The sequence below is a fragment of the Coptis chinensis genome, chromosome 5 (genome assembly GCF_015680905.1).
Source record: "Coptis chinensis isolate HL-2020 chromosome 5, ASM1568090v1, whole genome shotgun sequence".
In the NCBI taxonomy this organism is placed as follows: domain Eukaryota; kingdom Viridiplantae; phylum Streptophyta; class Magnoliopsida; order Ranunculales; family Ranunculaceae; genus Coptis; species Coptis chinensis.
The window spans coordinates 77380151-77396244 of NC_141460.1; the positions used below are offsets into that span (position 1 = coordinate 77380151).

The 16094-nt window shown below is 37.9% G+C and overlaps 1 protein-coding gene and 1 pseudogene across 2 annotated transcripts; both read left to right on the forward strand.

Moving 5' to 3' along the window:
- Positions 1-7593: 7593 nt before the first annotated feature.
- LOC147499025 (uncharacterized) lies at positions 7594-8799 on the forward strand. The gene has a single exon (XM_086563400.1). It carries the CDS (start codon positions 7594-7596, stop codon positions 8797-8799), a length of 1206 nt encoding a protein of 401 aa, XP_086419526.1.
- Positions 8800-11669: 2870 nt separating this feature from the next.
- Positions 11670-15517, forward strand: LOC147499026 (uncharacterized; annotated as a pseudogene). The gene is made up of 2 exons (XR_015195668.1): positions 11670-13861; positions 14917-15517. The product of XR_015195668.1 is annotated as an uncharacterized LOC147499026 (transcript).
- Positions 15518-16094: the final 577 nt, after the last annotated feature.

Below are 16094 nucleotides of genomic sequence, written 5' to 3' on the forward strand. Positions count from 1 at the left end.
AAAATAATGTACAATGCACGTAAGTGCCCGTTATTATATCCGGATTAAGAGGACAAGCATCCATAATAACAGAGGCATTTGTTCTCTTATATAGTCAGTATAAGGAGAAGCAACCTCACTTGGTCCTGTTCAATACACACAAAGTGTACTAGTATAATCTTATAGTCAAGATAGACTAATACCAGATTATACTACAACCGTACCAATGGTTTGTCCAAATCCATCTAGGTTGTGAACGATTACTTATACTTTATAAGGTACTGATGATATAATCTTCTGTGTGTTCACATCATATCATCTACAACATAAAGTATTAGACACATGCATATAACTAATAACATATATAATATGTATAACATTTGCCCATATGATTCTCATTCAAAATATAAAGAATTAGAGTTAATACAAAAGTAATGCTTTTAGTATATAACCCTATCAGCAGTACCTCCACAAATCACTCGAATAACTTGTTTTCCCATTGAACCTTGTTTATGGGATCTCCATTCACTAAGGTTGGGTGACAGTTATCGGTGATTTTAACAAATAGGCTTCAGTCTTTAATAAACTTTAACCTCATCCCCCTCGATGTACTAAAGACAAGCTATCTAGCTAGGCCTTTAGTTAGTGGATAAGCTATGTTATCTTTTGACCTCACAAAGTCAATAGCTATGATCCCATCTCGTAACATTTGTCGCACAGTGTTATGTCTATGGCGTATATGTGGAGACTTTCCATTATAGGAATTATTTTGGGCCCTCATAATAGCTGCTTGGCTATCACAGTGAATAGAAACAGGTAGAATAGGCTTAGGCCAAATAGGGATATCCAACAACAAGTTCCTGAGCCACTCCGCCTCCTCACAAGCTTTATCTAAAGCTATAAACTCAGATTCCATAGTGGAACGAGCAATGCAGGTTTGCTTGGTAGATTTCCAAGACACTGCACCTCCTGCTAAGGTAAATACATACCCACTTGTGGACTTTGATTCCATAGAATCAACAATCCAGTTAGCATCATTATACCCCTCTAGTACAGTTGGATATCTTCCATAATGAACACCAAAATCTGAAGTACATTTCAGAAATCTCAAAACTCTAATAAGAGCTTCCCAATGCTCAGAGATGAGATTAATAGTGTATCTGCTTAGTCTACCTACCGCGTAAGCAATATCTGGCCTAGTACAGTTCATAAGATACATGAGACTGCCTATTACTCTAGAATATTCTAAAGGAGATACACCAGGTCCAGTATTCTTTCTCAATTGTTTACTAGAATCACATAGTATTTTGGCAGGTATACAGTCAACTTGATTAAACTTTCTAAGCACATTCACCACATAATGAGATTGGGTCAAAGTAATACCATCTAACCTATTAATGATTTTTATACCAAGAATAACATCAGCAACACCCAAATCTTTCATGTCAAAGTGTTTTTCCAAGAAAAACTTAGTCTTATTGACTACTTCTAAGTGGGTATCGATGATTAACATATCATCCACATATAGACAAATAATAACACCAGTTTGTTTCTCAAACTTGCAATATATGTATTTATCTGCCTCATTAATAATATAACCATTAGAAGTCATTACATAATCAAATTTCTCATGCCACTGTTTGGGAGCTTGTTTTAGACCATAAAAAGATTTCTTTAGTCTACGAACTTTTTGCTCTAGGCCTTTGATCACAAAGTTTTTAGGCTGATCCATATAAAGCTCCTCTTCTAAGTCACCATTTAAGAATGCCATTTTAACATCCATTTGGTGAATTACAAGATTATGTAAAGAAGCAAAGGCAATTAACATTCTAATAGAAGTTATTCTCATCATAGGAGAGTAGGTGTCAAAAACATCAACTCCTACTCTTTGTTTTTAGCCTTTAGCTACAAGCCTTGCTTTAAACTTATCTATGGATCCATCAACCTTTAGTTTCTTTCTGAACAACCATTTATTGCCAATAGTTTTACAACCAGGAGGTAAGGTCACTAACTCCTAAGTGTGATTAGTTATAATGGAATCATAGTCACTATGAATGGCATCTCTCCAAAATATAGCATCAGGTGAGGACATAGCCTCAGAAACAGTCTGAGGGTCATCCTCTACTAAATAAGTAAGGAAATCAGGTCTAAAGGAGGTTCCAATTCTGGGTCTTTTACTCCTTTTGAGTTCAAATTCATCTCCTGACGAAGAATCCTCTCTAACTCTAGGAACAGGTCTAAAAGAGCATGACCAATAAAAACACAGTCAACTGATGCTCTTTCAGACCTCTCAAGAAAAGGGAACTTGTCTTCGAAAAAGATTGCATCCCTAGATTCAATAATGGTATTATCATAAATAAACTGATTTTTAGATTTAAAAACTAATTATTCAATAAAGATTGCATCCCTAGATTCAATACTGGGATAAAAACTGCTCCGCTGAGCATAACCAATAAAAACACAGTCAACTGTTTTAGGGCCAAGTTTGGTCCTTTGGGGTGATGGAATAAACACCTTAGACCAGCACCCCCACACTTTCAAGTATTTATAAGAAGGTGTCTTCTTTTTCCACATCTCGTATGGAGTTTTGTATGTGTTTTTAAAAGGTATCTTATTAAGGATATAAGATGTTGAGAGTAACGCCCCCCCCCCCCTTCCAACAGGTTCTTAGGTGCTCCTGAGACATTAATCATTGAATTGATCATATCTTTGAGAGTCTTATTTTTTCTTTCTGCTATCCTATTAGACTGGGGAGCATAAGGGGTAGTAGTCTCATGTATAATACCATTATCTTCACAAAATTTAGTAAAAGGTCCAGAATATTCACCTCCCCTGTCAGATCTGAGTATCTTAATATTCCTTTCTAGCTGGTTCTCAACCTCAGTTTTGAAAGATATAAATTTAGATAGACTTTCATCCTTACTTTTCACAAGATAAACATCGCAGAAACGTGAAGTATCATCAATAAAAGTAACAAAATATTTATTGCCACCACGTGTAACATAGCCATGAAGGTCACGCAAATCAGTATGAATCAATGCCAACACTTTAGAAGTTCTATCTACCTTTTTAAAAGGTTTTCTAGCATATTTTGATTCTACACATACTTCACATTTCTTGTTATCTAAAGCAATAGACTTAGGTATACTACCAATATGCATTAACTTTTTAATAGATGCATTATTAACATGCCCAAGTCTATCATGCCACAAATCAAAAGAGTCAACGATATAAGCAGAAATAGAAGCTTTATTAATCTCATATTCAATTACATTCAGCTTAAACAGACCATCATCAAGATAACCCTTTCCCACAAAAGATCCCCCCTTAGTCAGGACAAATTTGTCGTACTCAAATACAAGTTTAAAACCCTTCCTACTTAACATGGAACCAGACACTAAGTTTTTCCTAATATCAGGAACATACAGCACATCTTTCAGTGTAAGAATATTCCCATAAGTGAACTTCAGAAGAACAGTCCCTTTCCCAGCAACTCTGGAAGCAGAGGAATTCCCCATGAACAGAATAGGTGGAGAAAGCACTTTTAGTACCCCAAATATGTTTGGTAGCTCCAGTGTCTACCCACCAGTCTGTCATATTGCTAACCAGGTTAACCTCAGTAACAACAACAGAGAAGTTGCCATCCTGAACCACATTGGCCTGTGCCTTATCCTTATTTTTATTTCCATCATTTGGAAGTTTCTTGTGCTTATAGTCACCCACAATATGACCACGAGTACCACACACATAACTTAACAGTAAATATAAGGAAGATATGGCTTTTTCTTGAATTGAGGCTGGGACTGCTTGTTCTTGTTCCAAAAGGGTTTCTTCTTATTGGTCTGGGTATACGGGGCTTTGTTCTTAGAAGAACTAGTATTACCAGGCTTTCCAGTAACAAGGTTAGCCTTAGACTTCAGTTCAGAAATCTCTTCTTTTGTTTTAGAAATACGGTTATCTTTCTCAATGCGAAGATTCATAGTGAGGTCTTCCATGGTCATCTCTTTTTTCTTGGGTTTCAGGCTGTTCTTATATTCCTTCCATGAAGAAAGGAGTTTTTCAATAATAGCTGCAACCTGAAACCCCTTACAGATATTGTAACCCTTTTGCATAATTTCATGAAGGATAATCTGCAATTCCTCAACTTGAGAAACCACAGGTTTGTTATCTTCCATCTTAAACTCGAGGAACTAAGCTACTAAAAATTTCTTAGAGCCAGCATCCTCAGTTGCATATTTCTTATCTAAATCATCCCACAATAATTTACCAGAAGCACATACAACATAAACATCATACAACTCCCGGGTTAAACAATCAAGCATATAATTACGACATAAGTAGTCTTTTTTATCCCATTTTTCAAGTCTATCAGAGCATGCAGGCTCATGTTCATTTTCAGTAGGAATCGGTCTACTTTCAGTAGTCCATTCAACAAGTTTCAAGGTCGTCAGATAAAACTTCATTTTCATCTGCCAACGCTTAAAATTCTTTCCATCGAAAGTTTCAGGCTTGACAGACAACTTACCATACTTTTCCATTGATTAGTAACGAAGTAAAAGAGTACAACAAACAAATTTCACCTTCAGATTGTTGGAAAACTAATATTGTGTTACCAGAAGTCCAGCAGCAATAATCAATAAGAACCAATATAATAAAGCAGTTGCGACAAACAGTCGAGGCTTATGAAAACACAATGCCCTGAAGGTGAAATTGCCTCCGGTATGAACGCTAACGGCCTCTAGCACACACCTCCTAGGATACAACGACTAAGGATCCGCAAGACAGAACTTAAGCAGATTCTTAGAACTCTCAGATGCACTCCAGTATAAGCAAAACCATAGTTTATGTAAAACAGACAAAAGTAAAAGGACGGAGTTAAAAAGTTGAAGTTTTTTGTGTAGTTCGAGTGATTTTATAGAAGAAGATAAGGCGATAAACACTCCATATCCACTTATCACGTAATGTGAAAGAGGAGATCGTGTGTGGAGTCGTGGTGAAGAAAACGTGGTTTGACTATTTCTAATGTAAAGTAAGAAAAAAGCCCAAAACCTATTTTCTAAAAACAAGTTCATACATATTAAAAAAACTAAGTAAGATTTTTATAACAAAAGGGACACAGGTGGAATAACCACCTACCCTTTTACCAAATGGATGCTAGTCCCATTTTATGGGTGTCAATTCCACAACACCATTCAAAAACCCATGAAAACATTTATATTAGTTAACCTCACTCTTCAAACATAACTGTCGACTTTAACATTAGCAATTTTTTTTTTGTTACTTCGTTTGAAATCACGTGCTACTGAGTTGTTGGCTAGCTCCACTTAAGCCAGGCTCTCTGGGTACCAGAGACCAGAGACCAGATGACCTATTGCAAATTCCATAAGAGTAAGGGTCATAGTACCAGAGCCTATAGGACCCTGAAAAATGACTTAATTAGCTATCCCAAAGCCCAAATTGTGTAAATGAATATGGGCTTCGTAAACAGGTAAAATAACCCAATTAACACACATTTTTATTTCAATCAATCACCCTACAAAAACCAGGGAAAACATTTTTTTTTTAGTCAAAGGATAATTGTATTGAGCAAAAAGAAAAAATTACAGTTCACTCATGGGAGAGTCTTGTGTAGGTACTCCAACAGTTAGTAAAAATGATACAATGTAAAATACAGTTACACTGTAAACCTGTACGAACTCGAGGATTACATTCGTTTTGGCGGATTAGACATATACAAAGGAGCTTATGGATAGATGATGGGGTTTTCTGCAAACAGATGGACTTGTATGAATGGGTAAGAAATGAGGTGGATTTGAGACTTCTTGAATATGGAGGGAATGCTGGTGAATTTGGGCTGTATAAAAGGTGGTTGGCAGCTCAGTGGTTCTTCACAGTTTTTCAAATCAAGATTCTTCAATTCCTTCTCTACATGAGCCCTAACACAAACAAGTTTTTGTCTTCCTCCAAGCACCCAAATTCTATTGAACTTCTTGCTATGGATTTTGTTGCCAAGATGAAGATGCCTTATACAGATCCTCCAATGATAACCAGCTTTGAGAAAATGAAGAGTATATATGTAGGATATAATAAAATGACTCTGTTTGGTCGTGTTCTGGATGGAAGGTTGAATATGAGCACTATTAAATCAGCTCTTGAAAAAGCATGGTACCCTTTTAAGATTGAAGACATGGGTTTGTACAAAGGTGAAATATATCAAATCAATATGGAGTCTCAAGAACCTGTGGCTGCACTTCTGCTGGGGCAGCCTTGGATTGTAGCTCAACACATTTTTCAGATTATACCATGGACGGACTTCTATGAAACCAAGGAGTTAAATTTCTCAAAGTTTTATGTGTGGATGCATTTAAATAACTATCCTGAGGTTTATTTGGATAAGGAGATTATTGAGGGGAACTTGGTTGAATCTGGTTATTTTGATATGTCTGATCTCAAGTTTCTGGAGTTGTATCCTAAGACTGAAACACAACCAAGTTGTGTTCGAGTTAAAGTGGTTCTTGATGTTCACGAACCAATTCCACCTGGCTTTCTCATACCGGAATCCATTGATGGAGTTGACTGGATATCTTTTGTTTTTGAGTATCTGCCAGTTTTCTGTTTTAAGTGTGGCTTCATTGGACATCATTTTGCAGCTTGTAATGTAACTGAAGAAAGTCATGGGAATGAAGTTTGAGTTTCACCAGGAGGACAAAGGTTTCAGTTTTACTCTTCCAAAACTCACACTATTCCAAAACCATTTGGAGACCGAATTGTATCTGGCTTCTCATTGTTGTTTACCACTGATCTAAACCAACCTTTTCTTCCGATGATTACAAATGTAGCTGACTCCTCGGTTAATTCAAAGCTCATGAACATAACTGCTGAACCTTTACAAGGTCCCATGATCATTAACATATCGTCACCTCAACTGCATGTGGTTGATGGTCCTAGCAATGACCTTGGCTGGAAAAATCCACATGATCACCTACCTCTAGCAGTGGAAGCGCACAACCCTGGACAGCTGGGCTTTTCAACTCGAATGAATTTCAACAATTTTCATCCCTTACATGAACTGGAATGCCCGCCTGGCTTTGCTCAGATATCAACTGATCCTAAGAAGCTTCATTTCATTGATTTGGCTCAGCTACATCATCAGGCTGTTCAACAGGAGGGTTACTCTTATAAAAGACAAGAAATATCGCAAGGGGTAGCAGCCAAGGATGAGATGAAACAAGACAGGGAGAATGTCAATGAACTGGTTGAAAGTTTCTTTGTGGAGGATCGAGAAGCTAGAAGAAAAACTCCTATTCATAATGACTGTGAGGTGGATGCTGTGAGCCCTAACATATTGCAGAAGAATTCAGTGGGGAAAGGAAAAAAGCATCAGTCGGTTAAGGGTTCTGGCCGTAAGCAGACCCCAAAGTTTCCATGAGTCTACTAGCTTGGAACAGTCGAGGGAGTGGCCGACCTTCGATGATGGAGGAGCTGAAATAGAAAATCAAGGATGTCAGGCCTATATTTATGTTTGTTATGGAAACTAAGTGTTCTGTAAATAAAGGAGTCAGTTTAATTAAAAGATTAGGGGATTTCGAGTCTTTTGTAGTTCCAAGCCAAGGGATGTCTGGTGGCTTGTGGATCTTTTGGGAAAAAAGTGTGGTTGTAGAAGTTATGATGTTCGACTCTTGGTTCATTCACTGTAAAATCTCAACAAGAGTGAATGGAGTACATGAATGTTTCTTTTTGTCATGTGTATATGGAAACTCTAAGTCAGGCATTAGGAGATTACAGTGGCCTGTTCTTACTATGTTTAAACCCACAAATAATGAATCATGGTTGCTCATGGGAGATTTTAATGAAATAACTTGTTCAGAAGAAAAATGTGGGGGAAAACCTTTCAATTATTCCAAAGTTAGAATTTTTTTGGATATGATTGATGATTGTGAGCTGTTTGATTTGGGTTTTGTGGGTAGTATTTATACCTGGACAAATAGACAGAATGGGAGGCACAGAATATGGAAACGAATTGATCGAATGATGGCAAATGAAGGTTGGCGTTTAAGATTCTCTGGCTGTAGAGTTTATCATGAGTTGGCCACCAGTTCTGATCATAAGTTTCTGATTTTAAAGTTGTTACAAGACAGGGTAATGGTTAGACGGCCTTTCAGGTTTGAAATAATGTGGGTGCAACATGGGTTGCGGGGTTCTCCTTCTTTTGTCTTATGTAAGAAGCTGCAAAACTGTCAAAAAAATTTAAGATGGTGGAATAAGCATGTGTTTGGTGAGGTGGAACATAAGTTGGAATGTGTTTTACAGAGGCTGAGTGGGATTCAAAGATTAATAGAGTATGATAATGAGACAGAAGAGTTATTCAGGGTGGAGAATGATTTGATACTGGAACATAATGATATCCCGTACGCAAAGCAAATCATTGGGCGTAAAGCTTGTCTAGATTGGTTCCAATTTGGAGAGCAGAATACAAGGTTCTACCATAACATGGTTAACTGCCGAAGACAGAGGAATTATATACACTCAATCAGAGATAGAAATGGTGGAATTTTAACTGAAAGGAGACAGATAGGTGATAGGTTCAGTGAATTTTTTGAGGACACAATGACTACTTCGGAACCTGATCTAATGTCACAGATTTTTAATGTTCAAGCACCATATCTGGATGAAGATGAAAAATCCAATTTGTTAAGACGAGTTGATACTAATGAAATTGTCACTGCTCTGAAGCATATGAAGCCTTTTAAATCTCCAGGACCGGATGGATATCAGGCCTTTTTTTCCAGCATTTCTGGAATTTGGTGGGGGATCAAGTAAGTGCGATAGTAAAGTGTTTTTTCCTCTCTGGATCTTTCTCCCTCCAGCTAAATCATTCCTTCATTGCTTTAATTCCAAAAATCATGAATCCTTCACTCCCGGAACATTTTCGACCAATCAGTTTGACAAATGTGGTTTACAAAATTATCTCTAAGATTATTGTCAATCGATTGAGACCTATCCTGTAAAGAATTATTGGTCCGTTTTAGACTGCCTTTTTACCCAAGAGAAGTATTCATGACAATGTTTTGCTTGCAAATGAATTTTATCATAAGATAAGAGGGCATGGGAATAGAAAAGCTAAATATTTTGCTCTCAAGATTGATATGCAGAAAGCTTATGATAAAATTGAATGGAGTTTTCTGAGAGTGATGCTGACCAAGTTTGAGTTTCCGGTGGACTGGATTAACAAGATAATGTTTTGTGTTCAGAATGTTTCTTACTCTGTGTTACTAAATGGTGCTGCACATGGTTTTTTTAAGCCATCTCGAGGACTAAGACAGAGTGATCCATTTTCGCCCTACCTTTTTATTTTATGTTCAGAGCTTCTGTCTTTGAACTTCTTGAAACTGAACAGAGAAGGGCTTATACATGGTTGCAAATTGGGGAGATTCTGTCAACCGGTGTCTCATTTAATGTATGTTGATGATCTTTTAGTCCTAGGTAAGTGTGGATTCGAGGAACAGCATCATTTGAACAATCTGCTAAAGGAATATTGTAGAGTGTCAGGTCAGACTATCAACAGAACCAAGTCGCAAATAATTCATCACCCCAAATTGCATAGAAGGTTTGTTTATTTTTTGAGAAGAAGTTTCATGATGTCGTCTACTTCTGTCTTGCCAATGTACTTGGGAGTACCACATTTAACAGGGAAGGGTAGAGTTCAGAAGTTTAGTCCTCTTCTGGAAAGATTTCAAAGGAAACTGGCAGGATGGAAAGCTAATTGTTTATCTAAGGCAGGCCGACTCACTCTGGTTAATTCAGTTTTATCTTCGCTGCCTACTCATGCTATGTCCTCAGACAATTTTACCAAAGAAAATCTTTGGATCGAATGGAGATTATCAGAAGATCTTTTTTATGGGGCCATACACCATCAACAAGGAAACTTCATTATTTCCAGTGGAAGCTAGCATGTATGTCAAAGAATAATGGAGGGCTGGGCATCAAGGAACTGCAGTTACAAAATTATGTTTTACTGGCAAAGAAAGGTTGGGATCTAATGAATCCAACATCATTATGGGCTCATCAAATGAAACAGAGGTACTTTCACAACTCCAGTTTCTTGAAGGCGGAAGTAAAATCTACTTCATCAGTTATGTGGAAAAGAATTTGTGAAACACAAAAAATTATCAATGCTGGATCGGTCTGGAAGCTGGGGAATGGTAATTCTATTAATGCATGGGAGGAAAAATGGATTCCTCATTCTGAGGATTTGACTGAACTTACTGGGAAACCACTAGACTATCCTTTTCACCTTGTTTCGGACTTCATTGACATGGATACCAATACCTGGGATTGGGAGAGGTTAAATGAATTTTGGCCTGTAGAATATGTGGAGAGAATTGTTTCGATACCTTTAACACCAAATGAGGAGGATACTTTGATCTGGAAATGGGAGGATAATGGAGAATATTCGGTGAAATCTGCATATAATGGTTGCATTCAGTTGATTACAGCAACAGATACTATGGTTCGGGATAACAATCTTTACAAACATGTTTGGAATATGAAAGTCTCATTCAAACAAAGATTTTTCGTATGGCAATGCTTGCAAGGTGTCGTCCCAACAGCGGATATTTTGGCATCTCATCATTTTCACGTTTATCCAGAATGCACCATGTGTGAGAGATTTCCTAAAACACAGACTCATGTTTTTTTTAGTGTTCCTTTTCTAGAGCTATTTGGTGTGGAACAAATTTGAGTGGCCTTGTTCAACGGAGGAATATGAATGTTGGTAGTTTTAAGGATCAGTTATTGTGCTTATTAAAATATATAAGGACAATGCAAAATGGTGAAGTGCAGTGCTGCTACTTTGTTGGGGTATTGTGGTTTATTTGGACCGCGAGAAATGAAACAAGGTTTCAAGGTAAGCGACCGCATCCATTTCGATACATTAGCAGAGCCTTAAAACATATACAGCTGGTTACGGAAGTTATGTCCCTCCAGAAGCATAGGAAAAAAATGTTTGTTTATATTAAATGGTTTCCACCCAACGAAGGCAGGGTTAAACTGAATACAGATGGGGCTTCTATTGGGAATCCAGGATATGCAGGGGGAGGATGTATACTCAGGGATTCAGCAGGTCATTTTATAATGGGAGCATCGATTCCAATTTTTTTCGCAACCAACAATGAAGCGGAATTTGTTGCTCTATTATATGGACTTCAAATTGTGGTGGCAGCGGGATATATGAAGGTTGAGGTAGAAACAGATTCTCAATTGCTATATAAGGTTTTAACGGATGAAAACTTGAACTGTCATTGGTTACTAGCTCGAATTGTTACTCAGATTAAGATAGTACTGAGTAACTTCCAAGAAGTGCACTTCAGTTGGGTTTATCGTGAAGCAAATGGGGCTGCAGACGCGCTAGCATCGCATGCAGCGGCTCAAGAAAAGAACTATAGATTATTACGGCAATCGAATGTACACTTTTCAAATGGGCCTGTTCGAGACTTGTCTTTCCTTCTGCCTTTCTCGTCTGTATGGTGGCATCAGGCGCCAATGGTTGTAAATATGCAAGTTCTTTATGATATCTTGGGCATATGTAAATTACGTTTGGTTTAATAAAAGGGTTACTGTTACATCAAAAAAAAAAAAAAAAAATCCGATATTTCAAGTTTTCAACATTGCCTGACAAAATTCCGATTTCAGACAGACCACGATAATTTCGTTCGAAATCAAAAGAAAATAGAGTTGTGCTGCTAACTGAAATGGCGATGTGGAGAAGAGCAGCATGTGTTGTTGGATTCTTGGGTCGCCAACATAATAATAAGCTGGTAACAATTTTTCCTTCTCTTTTCCATTCCCAGACTAGTTCTACTACTTCCTCTTTCTCCTATTTTGTAAATCAGGAACACTTGGACTTGATGAGGCTTTGGGTTTGTTCGATAAGTTGATTCAGATGAAACACTCGCCTTCCATTTTCCCTTTTAACCAATTACTAGCAGCACTTGTCAAGATGAAACACTTTTCTATCGCTTTATCTATGTCCAAAAGGATGGATACAGCTGGTATTCAACCTGATATTGTTACACTTAATACACTAATCAGTTGTTACTCCAATATGGGTCGGGTTGATTTCGGTTTTGCTGTTTTCGGGAACATTCTGAAACGCGGATTTGAACCTAATGCTGTTACTGGAAAACGGGTATCCATGTAATGAAGTCAGTTCTGGGACAGTAATGAATGGGATTTGCAAGTCTGTGAATTCTACTGCTGCTCTTCGATTCATGAGGGCAATGGAAAAGAAACAGTTTACTCCTGATGTTCATATATACACTATGCTTATCGACACCCTTTGTAAGGAGAATTTGGTGAGGGAGGCATGGAATCTATTTAAGGAAATGACCTCCACAAACCTTACACCTAATGTTATCACCTACAACTCTTTGATTTGTGGGCTATGCAGATCTGGCCGATGGAAAGAGTCCATGCATTTATTGGACAAAATGTTGGCGCAGAATGTCACACCGGATGTCATAACTTTTAGCATGTTGGTGGATGCACTTTGTAAAGAAGGCAGGACAAACGACACTTATGATTTGTTACAACTGATGTCTCAGAGAGGTTTAAAACCTGATGTTGTCACATTTACCTCTTTAATCAGGCACCTATGCTTTTCAAACCAGTGGGAAGATGCCAAGAGAGTATTTGGTCAGATGTTAACTGAGAATGTCTCACCGGATGTTATAACTTTTAGCATCTTGATGGATGCGCTTTGCAAACAAGGTAGGACAGACGAAGCTTTTGAGGTATTTCAAGTAATGTCTCAAAGAGGAATAAATCCTATTGTTTTCACGTACAATGCTTTAATTGATGGCTTATACACTTCAGGGAAGGGGAAAGATGCAATAAGACTGTTCAATGAAATGACAGGTACGGGAATCTTACCAGATGGACACACATATGGTATTATAATAGACGCAGTTTGCAAAGACGGGATGGTCGATGAAGCATTTGAACTATTCCAGACAATGATTGAAAGAGGTGACGAGGCTCACACAGCCACATGCAATAGTTTGATGGATGGATACTGTTTGCAAGGGCGGATGAAGGAGGCAAGAAGTGTTTTTGATTTGATGGTCGCTAGAGGTCATGGTCCTAGCGTAGTCAGCTATAACATTTTGATCAATGGCTATTGCAAGGCTAAGACGATGGACAAGGCAGTTCAAGTTTTCAAGGAGATGCAACTTAAGGGATTCAAACCCAACACTATAACCTATAATACCCTGATAGCTGGATTTTGCAAGAGTGGAGAAGTTTCGGTTGCAAAAGAGCTTCTGGAAGACATGATAGCTTGTGGGGAAAACCAGACCAGTTCACATATAGTTCATTAATGGATGGCCTCTTCAAAAATGGTTGTTCTGCTGAAGCAATGGAAATGTTCTGTGTGATGGAAAATAATGGAATGAAAGCTGATCTTCTAATTTACAACATCATCATTGATGGCATGTGCAAAGATGGTAAAATAAGTGAGGCCAAGGAACTCTTTCGTACCCTCTCAGCCAGGGATTTGCAACTTGTTAACACTAGGACATATAATGTAATGATTAGTGGATGTTTTAGAGAAGGGAATTCGAAAGAAGCTCAAGATTTGTTTTATGAGATGCAAGAGAAGGTTTTGCTGCAGATGATTTCACATTCAATATCATGGTCCAAGGATACCTAGACCAAAAAAATGATACCCACAAGGCAATGCAACTTCTCAATATCATACTTGACAAGGGTTTCTCACCAGATGCAAAAACTAGTTCTCTTCTAGTGGACTTGTTTGTGGAAGGTGGACCAAATTCTAAAGAAATGGAGATGCTTCTCAAGCGCCTGCCAAAAGGTTGTGCTAAAGGTGATGTGCTTGATTTTACTATATGGCTAACTAGTTATTTCTTGAGATAGTGTGGTTAAGGTTAACTGGTATTATCTCTTCTTTACTGTGATTTTTCATCTTATCATATCTGCTAAAAGTTCTTTGATTTTGTTGATGAACTAAGTGAGTTGCTTGACTACCATTATAAATGAAGGACTGTCCTCTCGGATTTCTTAGTGTGATTTGTTGGACTTTTCAGAACTATTATATACCTCATACTGTGCATTCGTTTGGTACATTATTCTTATGTTTTCTAGTACTTGCTAGTCTTGTTTATAGTGTGATAGTTAAGGGCGGTGGTTATATGAACTCCACCTTATCGAGACTTGAAAATAACTCCCACCTCTAAAAGTGGAGTTACAAGATGAATTGAGGGCTGATTTTTGGTGGAGATAGGCATCCCATAACGGAGAACACCCCCACCAAAAATCAGCTTATACAATATATTTAAACTTGTCAAACGTTTTTTCGGAATTAGGTCCATTAGATACCACAATGTTCTAAACAATTTTTGAAGGGGTTAGACATCTTCAAAACAACTGTTATTTGTGAGGTTGATCTCTATTGTGTGGAGAACATTTCCACCAAAACTCTAATTCATAGTTTTGAGTGGTGGAGTTTATTTGGAATCACTTAAGTGGAGTTCATATAACCGCCCTATTAGTTAAAGTAGCATTTGGTTACTAAATATGTATGAAAGTTCATTTGGTATGGTAGAGCCTATCATGAGAAAGAATGCTGGGTTCCTTGTCCCTTTTGTGGTGCTTCTTACGACAGGGAGGTGTCCCCATGTCTACTCATTTTGTTAAGTGCGAAATTACGTACATTCTTATTGTATCAGTTCTTTCCTATTGACACACGACTATGTGAGCTTACGACTTAGATACTTGACGGGAAGGTGTCCTGTGTCCCCATGTCTAAGCATTTTGTTCAATGCAAAATCACATATGTTCTCATTTTAACTGTTTTTCCCTTATTGACATGCGACTATGTGAGCTTTGGTACTTACAGAAAATGCTTACATGCAATTTCAGGTGCCCAAGAGGAAGTTGTTGACTCGTGACATTTACTGCAGCTAAGTTTCATGGCCAAAAAGTCTTCAGCAACTTTAACATAAGAGGATCTGATAAAGCTATTTTATTGGGATTGTTATTTCTAACTTCTGTTCAGCAGAATTCATTAAACATAGCAGATATTGCATCTGGCATTGTTGACAGTCTTTGAATGGTGTCCCTGCAACAAGGCAGTATGATGGAAGGATAAAAATACACCCACAAGTAAAACTCTCGTGGAGAGTGAGTTCGAACATCTTTCAATGGTTCTTTCCGAATTGGATAGTGTCCGACTTTGAACATCTGTGAAAAGTTAAGTGTTGTTATAAACTTATAATCTGGATGCAAGTAAAATTGTTGGGTTCCCGGGGATGCAGCAGTCTTGCGTAGCTTCAAAAGAACTCCTTTTTCCTTCAGAGTGTAACAGATCTTTCTTTCTATTTGTTCTCTACAGTATTCTGTGTTATGTGGTCCAGTGTGCTCATGAATCATGATAATCTCTTTTTCATGTGCTCATGATAGTCAATTACTAGTAGTCCGGCAGTCTCATTGATTCGGCCGATGTTTTAAGAGGCCGCATAAATCAGTCCATTACTACTACCATTTCTGAACCTTTGAAACTGAGACTCATGTTTGGAAACGTTTAATGTCGGACTCTTTGGATATTTTAGGTTGGCCAGTTTTGGACATAACAGCTTAACTAGATTTACTGCTATGCAGTGGGTGTGAGCGTAGTGGAGGTGGAGAAGAGAGAAGACTGAGATAGAGAGAGAAGAGAAGAGGCTGGGTATGGTGAAGAAGTAGAGAAAGGATGAGGGGGGAGGTATACAGACAGACAGAAACGAAGTGAAGTGAATATTACCGAGGCTTTTGGAGACAAATGAAGTGAGATGAGGTGAGAGAGAAGGAGAGAAAATGTGGAGGGAGGATTCTGTAATGGGGAAAGGTTTTTTTTTTTTTTTTTTGGTTGGGGGTACAGACAGACACCAATGAAGTGGATTTTAGGGGGCTTTTGAAACCGACCTCAAGAGTTTGCTACGCTCACGGATTATTATTTTCTTGAAACTGAACATTATTGATTGGTACCAGGGAGAGAATGCACATCTATCTACATGTACTATTATGTTCCTGTGTGGGACTTTCGAACTATAACTGTTGCT

Excerpts from the sequence above, each read along its gene's own strand:
- LOC147499025 (XM_086563400.1), top strand. The coding sequence starts at position 7,594 with ATGTCTGGTGGCTTGTGGATCTTTTGGGAAAAAAGTGTGGTTGTAGAA.